Source organism: Mirounga leonina, unplaced genomic scaffold (assembly GCF_011800145.1).
Source record: "Mirounga leonina isolate KUSES-001 unplaced genomic scaffold, KU_Mleo_1.0 Mir_115, whole genome shotgun sequence".
Classification (NCBI taxonomy): domain Eukaryota; kingdom Metazoa; phylum Chordata; class Mammalia; order Carnivora; family Phocidae; genus Mirounga; species Mirounga leonina.
The window spans coordinates 7,181,789-7,199,781 of record NW_023270268.1 but is presented as its reverse complement, the minus strand read 5'-3'; the positions used below and the strand labels follow the sequence as shown (position 1 = coordinate 7,199,781).

At 42.0% G+C, this 17,993-nt stretch overlaps 1 protein-coding gene across 3 annotated transcripts in view; it reads left to right on the top strand.

Moving 5' to 3' along the window:
* SCN10A (sodium voltage-gated channel alpha subunit 10) overlaps positions 1-17,993 on the top strand; it is a 91,228-nt gene that overhangs the window by 46,882 nt on the left and 26,353 nt on the right. For all 3 annotated transcript variants that reach the window (XM_034992269.1, XM_034992261.1, XM_034992254.1), the window contains 4 exons: positions 1,857-2,095; positions 4,293-4,466; positions 15,132-15,491; positions 17,001-17,447. In XM_034992269.1, the coding sequence (XP_034848160.1) occupies positions 1,857-2,095; positions 4,293-4,466; positions 15,132-15,491; positions 17,001-17,447 (1,220 nt within the window). The remainder of the gene's footprint in view (positions 1-1,856; positions 2,096-4,292; positions 4,467-15,131; positions 15,492-17,000; positions 17,448-17,993) is intronic.

Sequence of the window (17,993 nt, the reverse complement as noted above, 5' to 3'; positions counted from 1 at the left end):
GGATAAATTTGACTACACACAATTTTTTAATTTACTTATGGGAAAATAAAACAGCAAAATTTGGGAGCATATATTTATTTCTATAAATTCCTTTCTTTTGAAAAAATATATATAGCAAAAAAAATTCAAATACTACAGATGCATATACAATGCAAACTATGTCTCTCTCCTACTAAAGATTCTTGCTGCTCCCCAATATCCTAGTGCACTCTCAGTTTCTCTTGTATCCTTCATGCAATATTCTATGCATTCACACACACACACACACACACACACACACCACACACACACATCACATCACATCACATCACATATATATAAAGTTTTTTTTTCATCTCCATAGATAAATCTGTCTCATCTTTTTTCATAATGGACTTTATCAGTTGTTTCTATTATTATTACTATATTATTCTTATTATAAACAATGGACATCATCTTTCCTTGCCACATGGGCTGGTATATCTGCAGAGTGCATATCTTACAGGGGAATTTATAGATAGACCTAAAGCTATATAGTTGCCCTCTGTTGAGGACCCATCCTCATGGAGATTTAGTGGAAACAGCTAGAGATGAGCCTGGTACTTAAGGAAAAGATCATAAACTCAACATATAATCTGGGGGCAGATAGCATAGCGACAGGTTTTTTAAGATTGAGATTACCTAGAGAGAGAAAAAAAGAAATATCAAGGAAAGAATGCTTGGATCTCCAACATTCAGAGGCAGAAAAAGAAGAGACAGGAACTTAAATTGAGAAGAAGCAGTCACTGATATTGGAGAAAAACCGAGAGGTTGTGATGTCTTGGAAGATAGACAAGGGATTTCAAGGACAGCATTACAAATTCTGTCCAATGTTGTGAGAGGCAGAGTAAGGGGATAACTAGAAATTGATAATTTAAGTGTGGAAGAGGTAAAAGCCTGATTCCAGGGGTCAGGGAGGGAACAGAAGTGAGAAATTTAAGTTGTGAAAACTTACAAGGAATTTTGGTGTTAAGGGGACAGTAGATGAAGAATAACAAGGGTTCCAGGGAGATCTTTTGAAGAGATACACTTAAAGCATGTTCATGTGCTGATGGGAATAGTCTAGAGGGCAGAGAAAGGGGATGACACAGGCCTTGAGCAGGTACACAGGTAAGAGTAGAGTGAGCTCATGTGCTGGGCAGGGTACAGAACATGGGAACGGACTTGTAGATTCCTTGGAGACTCAGTGAAAGGATGAAGAGGAAGTTCTTTTGTGAGTGGTTCTATATTCTGAGGGAAATCAAAAGGAGCTGGTCAGCAAAGAGAGAGTAGATAGGGGGAGGTTGGAGGAAAGAGAGGAAATGAGAAATGTTAGTCTGGAAGACTGAAGAAGTGGACTGAAATGGAGAAACAGCAGGATTTCTGGATTGTGACAAACTGGGGTTCATGAATTGCTGATGGGACCAGTCAGCATAGTTGTATAGTTTTTCTATATAGTTTTCTATACAACCAGGTTTACATGGTTGGGTGTAGGTGCAGAGGAGTCTGCAGATTCAGGGGAGAAGAGGAGTGGAGAAGGGCAAGGGAACTGAGCATGTCTGCAAGGGGGTATATAGAGGGGTGGATGTGAAATCTAAGCAAGGTAAACTGAGAACTAAGAACATGACATAGGTGATGGGCAATTAAAAAGTGTAGGGTCCATGCTTTGGGGGACTAAATGAGGACAGAGATTGGACTGCACTTGCTGGACTGAAGGAGCTCAGAAAGTAGGAAATGGTCATCAGAGCAGAGTGCTGGGGTGGAGACCACAAGTGATACTAGTATTGACAAAGTCTAGGGCATAGGAGTCTGAGGGGATGCATGGCTGACAGCTGTCATCAACCACATCTGTGATACAGAATTCGAGGAGTCTGAACGGAGGTGCCCACCCTGCTTGACCAGCTTGGCTCAGAAGTATCTGATCTGGGAGTGCTGCCCCACGTGGGTGAAGCTCAAGACGCTTCTCTTTGGGATTGTGACGGACCCTTTTGCAGAGCTCACCATCACCTTGTGCATTGTGGTGAATACACTCTTCATGGCCATGGAGCACCACGGCATGAGCACCACCTTTGAAGCCATGCTCCACATAGGCAACATTGTGAGTGCACTGGCAGCCTTTGCCCAGCTGTCATGGAGGGGAGGCTTTGGGTGCGGTAGCAGCATGCCTTCATTCATTGGAGTGTTGATACAGCTAGCTGAGAGCAGAGGGGTGGTGTTGGACATGTGGTGGCACTGAGAGCAGGAAGTCAAGTCTGGAGAGCCAGGCTGAGCTGGTGCAAATTGCTTTTGGACAAACCAGCGCAGGGAAATGGACCTAGAGAGTCCTGACTGAAGGGCAGCTAGCTCCCTCTTTATAGAACTTAGGTCAGGCCCTTGAATTCTCTGGATCTCAGCTGCCTCTATGTTGAAATTAGGATAAATGTCACTTCCCCATCTAAAGACAGCCTACGGACTTGCAGAGTTTCCTCCTAGTTCTATTGCTTTTATGACTGCAAAACACAATGGTGATGGTTTTTCAATGATGTCATTTAAGGGCAGACAGAGCGGGGGTGGGGCGGGGAAGACAATGGGAGGGAGGGAACATGGAAATGTTGCTGTTGTAACAAAAGCACCAGGGAGTCAGAACTTTTCTTTTGTATCTGGTTTGGACAGTATGCTACTTTAAGTTGTCCTCCATTATTTCTTTTTAGTATTATTTGCCTTTAATAAGATAAAACCCATACTGGACTTCACTACATGGTAAACAGAAGCTAACAAGGTCGGGATCCTGCCTCCATGTCCCCTGCAGAGTCCACCCCACTAGAGGTGGACTGTTTGGTCTGCCAGGATCGTCCCTCTCTTCCAACTCCTCATACGCTATAAACTTAGGTAGAAGGAGGGGTCTCAGGGGAAATGTGACTACTCTTCCCTAGAAACCTCCCGTTCTCCCAGAATCCAGTGATGTGAAGAGGATTCCAGCAGGTCCTGGGACACTATGGAACCAGCATAGCATGCCTTATGTTTTGGCAGCACCTGGGCTGAGAGGCCGCGTTCTATTTAAAGTTGATATGAAGAGGGGAAGTGGAAAGAGAAGGAAGAGCTTATTTCCAAGAAGTCAGCATAGACCACAAAGGGTCTTATGGAAGAGACCTTAAAGTCCACACTCTCATTTTATAGCTGGAGAAGTTGTAACAAGAAAGGAAAAAGGCCTTTACCGTTGGGACAGAGCATGGTGCCATGTTTTAAAAAGAAAGCAAGAAAGGCAGGCAGAGTTTGGTGCTTTGTAAGTGTTATCTTTATGACACAACAATGCTATGAAGCTATCACCACCCTCACAACCCCAAAGAGGGCACTGAGACTAAGAGAGATTGAGTATCCTGCCCAAGATGGCACAGCCCGTGATGATGGAGCCAGTTGACCCAGGTCTCAGTAGGACACGGGACCTCAGCGCTACCCTCCCACGCCTCACTTGTCTACAAAGGGCACGCTGTGCATGCTCTTTGAATTACACAGTTGCAGTCTGTGGTATTAGGCAGATCACTTAAACTCCCAGCCTTTCCTTCTGTGTAAAGGGGATGCAACCACCTCTGTTTCCCAGGCTGGCGAGAGGCTTTGCTAAGAGCAAAGAGAAAATAGCACCTAACCTTACTTGTCTCCCTTCCCTGCTACTTTTCCCATGACCTGAGCCTGGGCTTGACCTCTCTCAGTGTCAGAATCCTGTCCTGTTTAAGACAAACTAAAGACACTCAGAGCTGAAAGAATCTTAGAATTTATTATTATTGTTCTAGTTTAACAGCTATTATTTATTAATGAGTTGCTGCTATTGGCCAGGACCTTTGCTGAGAATTGCATATGCATTCTCTCATTTTATGCCCATTATACAGATGAGGAAATTGACCTGTGTCTGCTTTCACAAGCTCGAACATGGCTAAGTTGGATTTTTATCTGGGTCTGTGTTGCCCTACAATCCAAGGCTTTAAACAACTGAACCAGATTGACTTCTCATTTAGATAATTACATAATAATTATTATCCTAATGATTATCCATCTCTACCACCATTCTTATGAAAACACTGAAGCACGGGTTCTAATGCATATCACCTAAGCACTGGTCCAGAGATTTCTCTATGCTGTCACGCTGAGTGTTCCCATCCCCAGTCCTTCACGAGCCCACAGAGTATATAGAACATGAATAAAAACAAAATAAAATTATTTGTTATTTTATTTTTAAACTAGACATTTCCCTGTTGCCCTATTTGTTATTACCCCCTGACCCCACAGACCCTGCTGAGATGGATCCTTGTTTCCAACCACAGGTCTTTACTGTGTTTTTTACTGCTGAAATGGTCTTCAAAATCATTGCCTTCGACCCCTACTATTACTTCCAGAAGAGATGGAACATCTTTGACAGCATCATTGTCACTGTGAGCCTGATAGAGCTGGGTGCGGCCAAGAAGGGGAGCCTGTCAGTGCTGCGGACATTCCGCTTGGTAATGTTCTGTCTTGGCAACTTGGGGAAACTCCTTCCACATTCAGGGGGCCACACCCCTCAGAACAGATACTGTCCTTTGGGAACCTCACCAACCAGCAAACTCTTCCTCTCCTGTCCCTGTGCAGGAAGCTGGAGACTTGATCCTTTCTACTTACTCAAAGTGGGGGCATGCCTTCTAATTTCTGGGGCTGGGCGCCTTCATCTGCACCCTCCTGTTCTCTTATCAAATAACAATAACAATGATAATCATAGCAGCTACTGTTTCTTGAGCACTGACAATGTGTCAGGCACAGTGCTAACCCCTTGACATAACATGGCATGGCTTGTTAGCGTGGGCTAATGACCATCCTCAGTATTCTCTCAGTGCCAAATAGGGTCCAGTGTCCAGCTTTGGAAAGAGAGGACAGAGTGAAGGAGAGAATGCCCAGCAATCTCATCAGGTCTACTTCTAGGCCAGAAAGTCTGCTTGGGGCCTGTGGGAGCCAGCAAAGCAGCACTGAGCTCCCCGACTTGGTTTACCTGCAGTGGGGTGGCAAACTCAAAGGCCTGCAGGAATCAAGCAGGTGATGACATAAAGCTGGCCAAGCAAGAGATCTTGGCACTGGATATTTGTCCCACGTACACAAGTAGGCAGATCCAACACAGAGCATGACTCCAGAGAGAGGCATTTACATAGGAGTCAGGGTGACTTATGCCAAAGAGGTAGCCCTATCCATCATTGTCATAGTTTGCAACTTTTCATGAGAAACAAGAAATCCAGATTCTAATACTGGCTACTAATCCAGTTTTTAAAAAGGCACTCTAAAAGCCAAAATGAAGCACGTCCTGGGACACATTTGTGTCATGGACCACCAGTTAGTGACATCTGTCTGAGATGATGTCTTTCATTGTCCTATGGAGAGAAGGGCATAGTGGGCTTACAGGGCCCTTTACCTGTAACCTGGAAACTTGAGAAGATAGGAATTAAAACACTTTTTTTAGTGTTTTAGAAGGACAGATTTTTAGAAGGACAGATTTTTAGAAGGACATTTTTAGAAGGACAGATTTCTCTAAATATCTAGAAAACGATGTCAAGAGGCAGGCCACCAGTTGATGGTCCATGTACGACATGCATGCACAAACTTTGAGGGAGCAGGATTCCAAACTCCCTATGCCCTGGGAGGGCCTGAAGTTAGTTTCCTACTAAAATACGAACATTTTTGGCACGCTTGGAGAAATACAAGCTTGGTGTTTTCAAGTCTACATGCTTCTTTTGCCAATTCCAAGAAGCCTGTATTCTCAAACAACCACAAATAGGCAGGTTTACTCCATAGCCTAGGCCTACAGAATTCTCCAGGCACCAGCCCCTCTACCCCCACCTTCCTGATCCTGACATGCTGCTCATCTCACCATTCCCTAACTACGGCCACTAACCCCATGCTTTCCTGGGGGCCTTTAGTCCTCCTCCTCCACCATCTACCCATTTCTCATTACCTGACTAAGATACCATGCTCCATCAGTATTACTATACCCTTGAAAGAAACTCAACCACCTTTTGGCTCTAGCCCTTCACATTTTTGCATTTGGCAAAACCCTAGCAAATACTAAAGCCAAATAGTCCCTCTGTCTACCATTCTATCCCAAAGCCCAGCATGTAGTAGGAACTCAATAAACACTTGCTGACTGAAAGAAAGAAGGAAAGAAAGGAGGAAAAAAAGGAAAGAAGGAAGAAATGAAAATTCTGTGTCTTCTTTCTTGCTTTTTGCTCCCTCTCAAAGTACATTGCCTAACTTCCCACTGTTGAAATCCTGGCTCCATGCATCCACTGGTCTGTCCTTGTAGCTATACCACATGTCTTAAGTACTGCAATTACTTTGAGGGTATCTGTATCTGTAAGGCAAGTAACCCATCTTGTTTTACTTCTTAAGAATATCTTGGCCCCTGCACCTCCATATATTCATTTTAGAATCAACTTGCCAAGTTACATCCCCCACATACACACAAACTGTTGTTCTTTCTATTGGGACTGTAATAATTTATACATCAATTTGGGAAGAAATGCAACCTTTACATTATGTAGTCTTCTGACCTATGAAAACACACACTTTCCATTTTTTTAATCTTTCAATAGTTGTATAATCTCTCCCTAAAGCTTTATAATTTTTTCCATAAGGAATTTTCTCTATCTTTTGTTAGATTTATTCCTAAATATTCCCTAGTTCATTATGCTATTATAAATGAAATCTCTTTTTAAATGTCCTTTTCTGAATGTTTTTTTTTGCTAACATTTTGCTGCTTAGTACTTTTGTATCCAGAAATTTCTTATTAATTCTGATTTATCCATATAATCTCTTAAATTTTTTAACACAGTCATATCATATGCAAATAGTGAGTTTTGTTTCTTTTTTTTCTAATGCTTATAACATTTGGTTCTTTTAACTACACTATTGTGATGATTAGGATGTCCAGTATACTGTTGAAAGGAAGTGTTAATAGCAGACATTCTTGCTGATGTTTTCCTGATCTCAAAGAGAGTGCTTTCAATATTTCACCGGGTCTAATATTTTTTTTTTAAGGTAAAAAAGAAACCTTATCAGTTTAGGAAGTTCTCTTTTGTTAAGAATATTTATCATGAATGGATGTTTAATTTTATCAGACAATTGTTCTGCATGTATTAAGATAATCAAATGATTTTTGTCCTTTAATGCATTGAAGTGGTGAATTATATTAATTGATTTTCTACTGTTAAATCAACTTTGCCTTCCTCAGATGAACCCAACTTGATTAAGATACATTTTTTTATACAATGGAAGATTCAGTTTGCTTATAATTTGCTTAAATTTTTTTCATCTGTATTGATGAGTAATATTTGGCTTGTAATTTTCCTTCCTACGTTGCACTTGCCAGGTGTTTGCATCTGGTATCAAGGTTGTGCTAATTTCCATAAAAAGAGGTGAGAAGTAGTCCTCTTCCTCTACATCCAGTCTTTGGGTAAGATTGGAATTACTTATTCCTTATAGGGTTAGTAGAATTCACCAATGAGGCTATTTGAGGTCAAGATTTTTCATGACTGACTTAATTTTCTTACTGGCTGTGGAACTAGTCAGGTTTTCTGTTTCTCAAATTGGTTTTGGTAAGTTGTATTTTTCTAAAAATTTCCCTTATTTAAATTTTTAAGTTTTTTGGCATAAAGTCGTGTATGCTATGCCATTATATTTTAAGGGTCTATATCACCTGCACTTATGTTACCCTTTTCTTTCTTTAAAAATGCTGATTTGTGTTTTCTCTCGTTTGTTCTTTTTTTTTTTTTAAGATTTTATTTATTTGTTTGACAGAGAGAGACACAGCGAGAGAGGGAACACAAGCAGGGGGAGTGGGAGAGGGAGAAGCAGGCTCCCCGCAGAGCAGGGAGCCTGATGCGGGACTCGATCCCAGGACCCCGGGACCATGACCTGAGCCGAAGGCAGTCGCTCAACCAACTGAGCCACCCAGGCGCCCCTTCTCTCGTTTGTTCTTATTAGCCTTGCCAAAGGTCCTCAATTTAATTAGTCTTTTCAAAGAACCAACTTTCAGCTCATTGGTCTCCTCTCCTTCATTGATGTTTTCTCTTTGAAGCAATCCTGCATCTTTGCTTAATTATATCCTCCGTCCTACATATTTTACGCTTTTCTAACTTCTTAAGATGGAATTTTCAACCTATTTTCCTTTCCAATATATTCATGGAAGACTTCTTTTCCTTCTAAGAATTGCTTTAATATGTAGAATTTTCCTTGTTGTTTGGGTCTAAATATTTTGTAATTTCAAATTTGATTTCTTCTTTGACTCAAAGGTTAATTAGAAGCATGGTTTTTAATTTCTGGTTATCTTTATGCCATCGAGTTCTATCTTAATTGTATTATAGTCAGAGAACATACACTGCATGTTTAATGTTTTGAAATTTATTGTAATGTTCTTTTGGCCCAGCATGTTGAAAATGTTCCTTATTCACTTGAAAAGGTGTCTTCTGCAGTTGTAGAGTACAATACTCTGCATATATCCATCGGGTAAAGAAAGTTCATTGTGTGGTCCAAATATTCTAAATCCCTGATTATTTTTGTCTGCCTGTTCTAGCAATTACTGAGATGGTAGTGTATAAAAATATCTCCCACTATGATTATGGCATGGTCTGTTTCTCCTTATGGTTCTATCTTGAGGCTGTGTTATTAAATGCATACATATTTTAAGTTGTTATATCTTCCCTGTAAAGTGAAACTTTTATCAGTAAGAGTTGACCTTCTTTCTCCCTAAAACTGCTTTTTGCCTTAAAAAAATCTCATCTGCCTCCTATTAATTAAATAACCCTGTTTTCTTTTGATATAGAATTTGCATGATGTATCTTTACCCATCCTTTTTCTTGTGACCTTTGTATACCTTTAGGATTTTTGTATGAGTCTTGTAAATAGCATACAGTCAGATTTTGGATTCTTATTTACTTCTGACAATCCAATCTTTGTCTTTTAACCAAAACATTTAGCCCACTTACTTTATTGTGAATACTGATATGTTTGGATTTGTGTCTATCATATTTTGGGGTTCTATTTGCTTCATCTGTCCTAGTATTTTTGTACTCTCTTCTTCAATTATTTTTTTAAGATTTTATTTATTTATTTATTTATTTATTTATTTATTTATTTATTTATTATTTAGAGAGAGCATGAGCAGTGGTGGTGGGGGAGACGGAGAGGGAGAAGCAGGCTCCCTGCTGGGCTTGCTCCCAAGACCCTGGAATCATGAAATGAGCTGAAGGCAGATGCTTAACCAACTGAGTTACCCAGGCTCCCCCTCTCTTCCTCAATTCCTGGTTTATTTTGGACTGTTTATTTTTCCTGTTCCATTTTTCTCCTTTATTGGTTTGCAAACCTCTCTGTTTTTATTCTTTGAGTGGTTACCTTAGGAATTATTTAATTAAAGTTAAAAGTTAGCTAAGACCTTTACTTTCCAAGACCACTTTTCACTCCAGTTATCCCTTCCCAACTTACTACTGTGCTAAGCATTTTAATTTTATCTTGCTTTTAAAAAGCTATATGATCTAATCAATCATAAATAATTCCCAACTTACTATTATGTTAAGTATTTTAATTTTATCTTGTTTTAAAAAAGCTATGTGACTTAATCGATGATAAATAATTCTAGCTGTTGTACAAATAATCCCCAAAACTCCATAGCTTAACCCAATCAAGGTTTATTTCTCACTCATGCCATCTTCTGGTGCAAGCCAGTCAGCTCCAGGTGGGACTCTTTCAAGTAGTGACATTGCCACATCCAAGGAAGGTCTGTATAATCTTCAAAGCTTGCCTCCTGCTTGTGGAAACATGGCCAAGGCTTGTCTTCAGCTTTAAACAGTCAAAGGCTTTTTCAATCAGGGCTCATGGTTTCTTTTGCAATGCAATTCCTTCAAAACTTAGGTGGCTTCAGACCTTTCTGTGGTCTGTGACAAAGTTCTCAATTCCTCTTTTTTTCTTTGCTTTCTTATCCCCATGCCTTTCTCTTTAAACTGGTGGCTCTCAAATGGTGGCTAGGGCATTTAGAGAATCTTTGCTAAGATTTGCTTCATTTCAATTAAAAAATTACCTGGTCTTCAATACTTAAAGACTTAATCCTATTGCTTAACTGATTGGGATCTAAAACAGTATACTTTCCTAAAACTTCAAGGCTCTAAATTTCTGGATTCTATTTCCTTTTATTTCTTATTAATCGGCCAAATATTCTCCAAGCTCATCTCTTTGTTGTCACAGCTTGACAGATGTAACCATCTACATCTGACCCACAATACTAAGGTTCTGTTTTATAAACCCTTCCCCTAGGGCTACTGGCCCGTGAGGCTCATGATCTGCCTCAGAATTATCCAGGCAATGGTTCTGCCATTGCCACACAGATCAGCACTTTCTGAGCCTTCTTCCATCAGTTTTCTTGTTGTCCACAACATGACCACTAAGCCAGTGCCACACATTTGATGTCTTGGAATGGCAACAGCTCTTTTCAATGTACCAGTTTCTACATTACTCAAGATAAGTACAACTAGTTACTGTGACAATCTCTACATCTGTGAGTTGACATAATAGAGGTTTCTGTTTCACAACATATTCAGTGCTGGTTGGAAAGTTCTCCTGGAGTGTCTGCTCCATGGAGTGACTCAGGGATTCAGGATGATATGATGTCACCATCTTCAATGGGTGACCTCTACAGTGGCCATGGGAGGGGATGAGAAAGTGCATTGGTGTTTTATGGCTATGCCTGAAATTAGCATACACTACTTCTGTCTCCATCTGCACTCCATTAGCCAGAATCCAATAACATGACCTCAACTATTTGCAATTAAAGGTGGAAAACAGTCTTCCTTTGTGTCTGAGAGGAGCAGAAGAGAATGGTGACCATATAGTCAGTCTCTGCCATGCCCCATGAGACTTAATTGTTGTATCCACTCAATGCTTATTTAGATTCACCCTCATGCTTAGCACATCCTTGCTTTTTTTACATTCTTGCATGTGATACTTTTCCTCTGCCTGAGTAGATTTTTTACAATTTCTTTAAGTGGGTGTCTTCTGGCAGGAACCTCTCTCAGTTTCATTTATCTGAAATTTGCCATTTAGTTTGCCTTTGTCTTTAAGAACAACTTCTAATGAATGTAAAGGAAGTTGATAGATGATAGTTATTTTATCTCAGTTCATTGAAGATATTATTTATTCCACAGTGTTCTAGCCTCTATTGTTGCTCATGAGCAATCAGCTTTCAATTTAACTGTTGTTCCTTTCTCTCTGGATGCTTTTAAAATCTTCTCTTTGTCTTTGCTGTTCTGTAATCTCATTAGCATGTGTCTAGGTATGGGTTTATTTATTTTTTCATTTATAATGTTTAAAATTCTTTGATTTCTTGAATCTACAGATTTGTGATTTTCTTCAGTTCCAGAAAGTCCCTAGACATTCTATGGGCAAATCTAGCCTCCACACCACTCTTTTTCTTCTCTTGGAATTTATTAGATGTGTATTAAACTCTCCCACTCTATTCTCTGTGTTCTTATGCCTTTTTGATATTTTCCATCTATGTCTTTCTGGCTACCTCCTGGATAATTTCTTCTGATATATCTTCAATTCATTAATTCTTTCCTAAACTGTATCACATCTCATGTGAAACTCCTCCATAGAGTTTTTTAATGTTGTGTTATATTTTTCATTTCTAGAAATTCTATTTAGTTATTTTTCAAAACTTATTATTATTTATAGTTTCTTATTCTCTTCACATATCTTCCAGTTTGTGTTTTATTTCTTTAAGCATATTATATCTAATTATACTGTTATCTCTGGCTAATAATTTTATTACCTAAGGAAATTGAATGGTAGTTTCCACATACACATCCTGGATCTCAATCCCTCGTGATGCCTCATTATTATGTATTTGTTTGTTTTACTGCAATTCATAGACACCTTTGGGTGGGGGTGCTTTGAGGCCTGGGATGTAGGCTGGTTTCTTCAGAAAGTATTTGCATTCACTTCGGCAAGGCACTTTGCAGGTTTGCTCTAAATTAAATTATCAGGTTGAAATAACTTAGTAGTGTGAATTCTAGCCAAAATCCTGTGTGAGCACCACTTTGGGGTCCAAATTCTCAGTGTCAGTTTCCCACCCTCTACCTGGACCAGACATTTAATTTTCCTGGCATTCTCCTGGGTTTATTTCTGGTTTGTCTTTACATGGAAGTTAGAGCTCTTTGGGATCTAGTCTTAAAGGAGGGAGAAATTCCTGTTAGACCTTTTACCTTAGACAGGCCCTGGGATAAGTTTCCTGCTCTCCATGCTTCATGAGACCATTAAAACCTATGCTAGATTCACTTGGTTTAGCAAATGTCTTCAGAGAAAATGCTAGCTTCAACAATCTGTTTATATATCTGAATTCCCATATTTATTTAATTTTTGGATAAAGAATTTACTTACTTTATTGATAGATCATCAATGCACCTTAGATTTTATTATCCAGCATTTTTAAAGACTTTATGTATTTATTTGATAGAGAGAAAGCCAAAGACAGAGCATAAGCAGAGGGGGAGGGGCAAAAGGAGGGAGAGAAGCAGACTCCCTGCTGAGCAGGGAGCCTAATGCGGGGCTCAATTCCAGGACCCTGGGAACATGACCTGAGCCAAAAGCAGACAGTTAACTGAGCAACCTAGGCACCCCTATCCAGCATTTTTAATAACTTTTTGATGGAAAGGAAAACCCAAGGGGGATCCAGTATAGTCTACCATATTACCCTGTCTATTGATAATTTGTCATAAGGCCCACTTCATCACCAAGTGGTGACCTCCCCAGGAGAGGAACGACTTACCTTTAGACTTACTTTTCATTCTATTCTAAAAGTAAAGCATCTTAATTAAAGTAAGTTGCAAATATAAAGAAAGTTTAACTCTAAGATTCGAGATATTTGGATATATTTCCATACAAATATGTCCATGTTACCAACTTGGTTTATTTCCTTCCAGTCTTTTCCCCTCTAAATAGAAGTTTTTGTATTATGAGATTAACTAGAGAAATGGTTAATTAAATGTGAAGCAATATTCAGCAGCATTTAAAAGCAACAATTTATAAATCTTATGTGATATTATAAAGAAATTCTTTTTGAGGTGCACCTGGGTGACTCAGTCGATTAAGCACCTGCCTTTGGCTCAGGTCATGATCCCAAGGTCCTGGATTCCAGCCCCGAATTGGGCTCCCTGCTCAGCAGGGAGTCTGCTTCTCCCTCTCCCTCTGCCTCTCTCCCCAGCTTGTGCGCTCTCTCTCTCTCTCTCTCTCACTCACTCTCTCTCAAATAAATAAATAAAATCTTAAAAAAAAAAAAAAAAGAAAGTCATTTTGATGTAATGCTAAGCTGGGCAAAGTGTAGAGAAAGCAATTGCACGGGGGTGGAGGTGAGATTCTCAGGAATCATGGATGCATGTGGGGCTGCCCTCCTGGACCACTCACTCTAGGCACCAACAAGAGCCAGACAGCTCTCGGCAGGCACTCTGTAACTGTGTGTTGACTGATAGCTAACACTAGGGGCCCCCAATCCCAGATATCTCTAGAACAGCAAGTAAAGGGATCTTGTTCTCTTGTCTTCTGTAAAGACAATAAAAGAATTCATAGAGGACCATTCGATTCATGCCCTCTAATGACAATTACACACAACTTGCTTGCAGTTTAACCTAAGCTTAATTATGGACAACAAATTGCTACCTAACAGGACTCTAATATTAATTTCTAAACTCTCCACCCCCACCCCAACTAACTAAGGAACCAGTGGAAACTTTGATTCGATTAAGGCAAGAGTCAATGCCCAGTCCTTTGCTTATGGCCAGTAAGCATGCCCTTGTGTCCCTCACTGTCCCCAGTCATGCCCCACAAGGGCCCTACTCCAATCTCTGCCTTTGTACTTGTCCAGAGTTTACTGTGAGAGTGGAAACCTGTAGCAATGATGTTGCTAAGGAAACTTGGCATTATCCCAATACCCTCCGCAAAACGGCTCCATGTAGTTTCCAATGCTCAGTGTTTGTTTGGGCTTATGTGCTGCCTCTATGTTTAGTCTACAAAACTGGTGTTTTAGGCTCTGCTACCAGTATGAGGAGAATAACTTCCAGGTTGGGTCTAAAGTGAACATAGACCATTGCATGCCCCTTCCCCCACCATCACAAAGAGAAGTGGGAATGGAACTTCCTGTATAAGAGGATTAAACCTCCCTTAGGGCTTACTGCTGTGTGACTTCTAAACCTACTGTTGCTCTGTTCTGTTCAGCATTGCATCTTAACCTCTAGGCCAGAGCTACACTCCTGCTAGGTTCTCCATAAATACCCATGACAGCAGAACCCAGATATTTCTTTCTAATAAATTAAAGAACCACACAAATGTATTTTTTTAACTGTCTACACATTTATATGCATAGTGTTTATGCTCCCTTGTGGGACTTAGCACATTCGGGTTTATAATGAAGGCTCTTTGGATCTTTGCCTATTCTTCATAACTAAGCCATTAGTTCCATGAGGGCAGGAGCCCACACATCTCTCTCTGTACACCCTACAGGTTCACACAGAGCCAGGCATATGCGTGGGTGACATTCAATGACGTGAGTAGTTTGGTTAGCCAACTAAACAAACATGTGAATGCTGGGTCCATGAAATCATATACTTGCCATTTCAGAGCTGGTGGTGGCAGCAGAAGCTGTCCATGGCCCCAAGATGAGAAATGCCCTAAGATATGATTCACCAATACCTCTCAAATACGGTGGGTCCTGATCTCCCTGCAGAAGGCTAAGCTTACTTCTGGTCAAAAGCGGGTCATTTTCATTTATTTGTGAGTTCCATCATACCCCCATAGAATAGGCCAACATTCAGGAAGTCTGTGGCTACAAAATAGAATACATAAGGCAAGACCACCACCCCACTATAAAACTCCTGACTGCCACAGTTGCTGAAGCATGTTGGTACATGAGGACCCATTGAAGGCTGGTCATATCTTTGAGTAACTGATGACAGAAAGGTCTCAAAAAGCAGCTTCCTGGGAGCACCCCCATCTTAATGAAATGAGCTGCCTTGTGCTCCTCCATGACCCTTGGTTTCGGGTCAAGACTGGAGATGAAAGGTGATGAGAACTGCAGCCAGGACCTGACAGTCTCTGTTTCTCTGCAGCTGCGGGTCTTCAAGCTGGCCAAGTCCTGGCCAACCTTAAATACACTCATCAAGATCATCGGGAACTCGGTGGGGGCACTGGGGAACCTCACCATCATCCTGGCCATCATTGTCTTTGTCTTCGCTCTGGTGGGCAAGCAGCTACTTGGGGATAATTACCGGGACAACCGGCATAATATCTCTGCACCCAATGAAGAATGGCCGCGATGGCACATGCATGACTTCTTCCACTCCTTCCTCATCGTCTTCCGGATCCTGTGTGGAGAGTGGATCGAGAACATGTGGGCCTGCATGGAAGTTGGCCAGAAATCCATATGCCTCATCCTTTTCTTGACAGTGATGGTGCTAGGGAACCTGGTGGTAAGTGCTGAGCCCCCCTGAGGGCACTGTCTTGGGGGCCATTGAGGAAACTTCTGGGTTATTCTAAAAAGCTTTGAAGTTGCACATTTTTATGCCCCCATCATGCCTCCTGGACTATAAGTCTTCAAACTTTGCAAAGTCATGTGGGGCATGTTCTAAGAACTCTCCCTTGGGAGGTTACTTGACTTGCTGGCATGAGCACATAGCAGAGGGGTAGAAAGACCTGTTTAGAATCCCAGCTCTACCACTAGTAAGGCTGGAAGACCTAGCACAAGAGACAATCTCCTCCAGCTTTAATTTCCTTAAAATCAAGAAAATAATGCTTGCTCATAGGCTTACCCAGGATATTAAATTACAGGAGATGACATATGCAAATTGCCTAGGCCACAGCAGGAACTCAGTAAATGTTAGCTGTTAGTTGTTGAAGAAAAATTTCCTTTCCCACTCTAGGGGGTCTCAAAAGATATTTTTCTCTAAGGGCATGAGAGCAGACTGATTTCTCTAAGTGACACAGGTCCTAGCTATGAGCAGGAGGGTGGGCACGATGGGACAAGATGAAAGAGAGAAGCTGGGTCATGGACAACATCCAATGCCACAATGTCAATAACAAGATCCACTCCCACATTTGGGGGAGCCCCAATTGGCCCAGCACCCCTTCTCTATCCTAGCTGGCCTCTTGCCCTCAGCTTACCCCCACCCACTGTGGTTCTGGGCACCCTTGCTGTACCAGCTGGTTACTGTAGGGGGACATATGGACCCTCAGAAGCCCTTTTCTGACTGCCCTGAAAGTCAACCAACTTGGATTCTTTTCCTGTAAGAGTTTTACAGACACAAGAAAGCTAAACCAGGAGAGATGAAATAACAAATTCAGACTTCTCAGTCTTTCCAACCCAGGTCATGGAGCCAGAGATGCCTTCCCCGCCCCCATTCCTGAGTTAGGGGGTTGACAGAAGATCCTTTTTTCCAGGCTGAGCTCAGCATGCCTGCAGAGCTACAGGGGCTCCTAACCCTCAGGCAGGAAGTTTCCCTTTCTGAGCACTTTTACAGCCCTAAGGTAGTTTCCTCTTCACAACCATTCCAGAAGGGAGGGAGTCCCCACTCCCTGCTCATGGGGGAAGAATATGAAGTTGGAAACAGAAAGGAGGTTGCCCAGGATCCCAGAGTGAGGAAAAGAACCCAGGGCTTTGGCAGATGACAATGGTCCCAGGGCAGACCCATATATGTTCCTCTCCATTATCCCTGAATGTCCTTGGTTCGGCAGGGTGATCCTTCTCTATGGCAGAAAATGTGTTTCCAAACCTTGTCCACATGAGGCAGGTCACTTGGGACATCCCCAAGACTCTCCTCAGTGGCTCTCAAAATGTCCATTCCCCCAAGAGGGAAAGCACATTGGGTGGGCAGGGAGAGGCCCAGGTGTGGCGGTCCTGCCCTCCATCTGCCAACCTGGCAGACTATGGAGGGAGTCAGTTCATTGGTCGAGCCATCTTTGCTTCCACTCCTTCTCTCCAGGTGCTCAACCTATTCATTGCCCTGCTGCTGAACTCCTTCAGCGCTGACAACCTTGCAGCTCCAGATGAAGATGGGGAGGTGAACAACCTGCAGGTTGCCCTGGCACGGATCCAGGCTTTTGGCCATCGTACCAGGAAGGCCATTTGCAGCTTCTTCACCAGGCCTTGTCTGCTGCCCTGGCCCAAGACAGAACCCCAGCTGGTGGTGAAGCTCCCACTCTCCAGCTCCAAAGCTGAGAACCACATTGCTGCTCATGCAGCTGTGGGGAGCCCTGGAGGTCTTCCAGTGTCCAGAGGCCCCAGGGACGACCACAACGACTTCATCACCAATCCTAACATATGGGTCTGTGTGCCCATTGCTGAAGGCGAATCTGACCTCGATGACCTGGAGGAGGATGGTGAAGAGGATGCTCGGAGCTCCCAGCAGGAAGTGATCCCTCAAGGGCAGGTGAGAGTCCTCCCACGGGACAGCCTCAGGGCTGGAGTGACAGGGGCAGAAGGGAAATTAGAATAAGGAGGTTTTCCAACATCAGGACTGGCAGAACCTTGATGAGCCCCGGGCAAGCCAAGCACAGGAGCACTTGATGTCAGGAAGCAAATACCATGCCAAGCTTTCTGGGGGAGGTGGCATTTGAGTAGGGCCTGGAAAAAAAGGTCAGAATTCCCAGGCAAGCAGAGAGCAGGGGCAGCACCTTAGTCCCAGGCCATTTTGACATTCTTGGGATTGTCTTTCACACAACTGCCCCGCTTACTTCACCCAACTCGGGCTCTGTGCCTAAGATGCTAACGAGACTCCTCTAAGAACTAACAAGACTCCTCTAAGAACAGATGTTTTCCAAGAACGAGATTTATCTGATCTTCCTCAAAAGCCTAGGGAGTCCTGCTCATTAGGTGACTCATTTATCCAGCTTTTCCTAACAAAGGATGTCACAGGGAAATGACACTTGTTCTTTTTGGCACCAAAGAATTTAAAGCACATTTAAGCCTTTTGGTA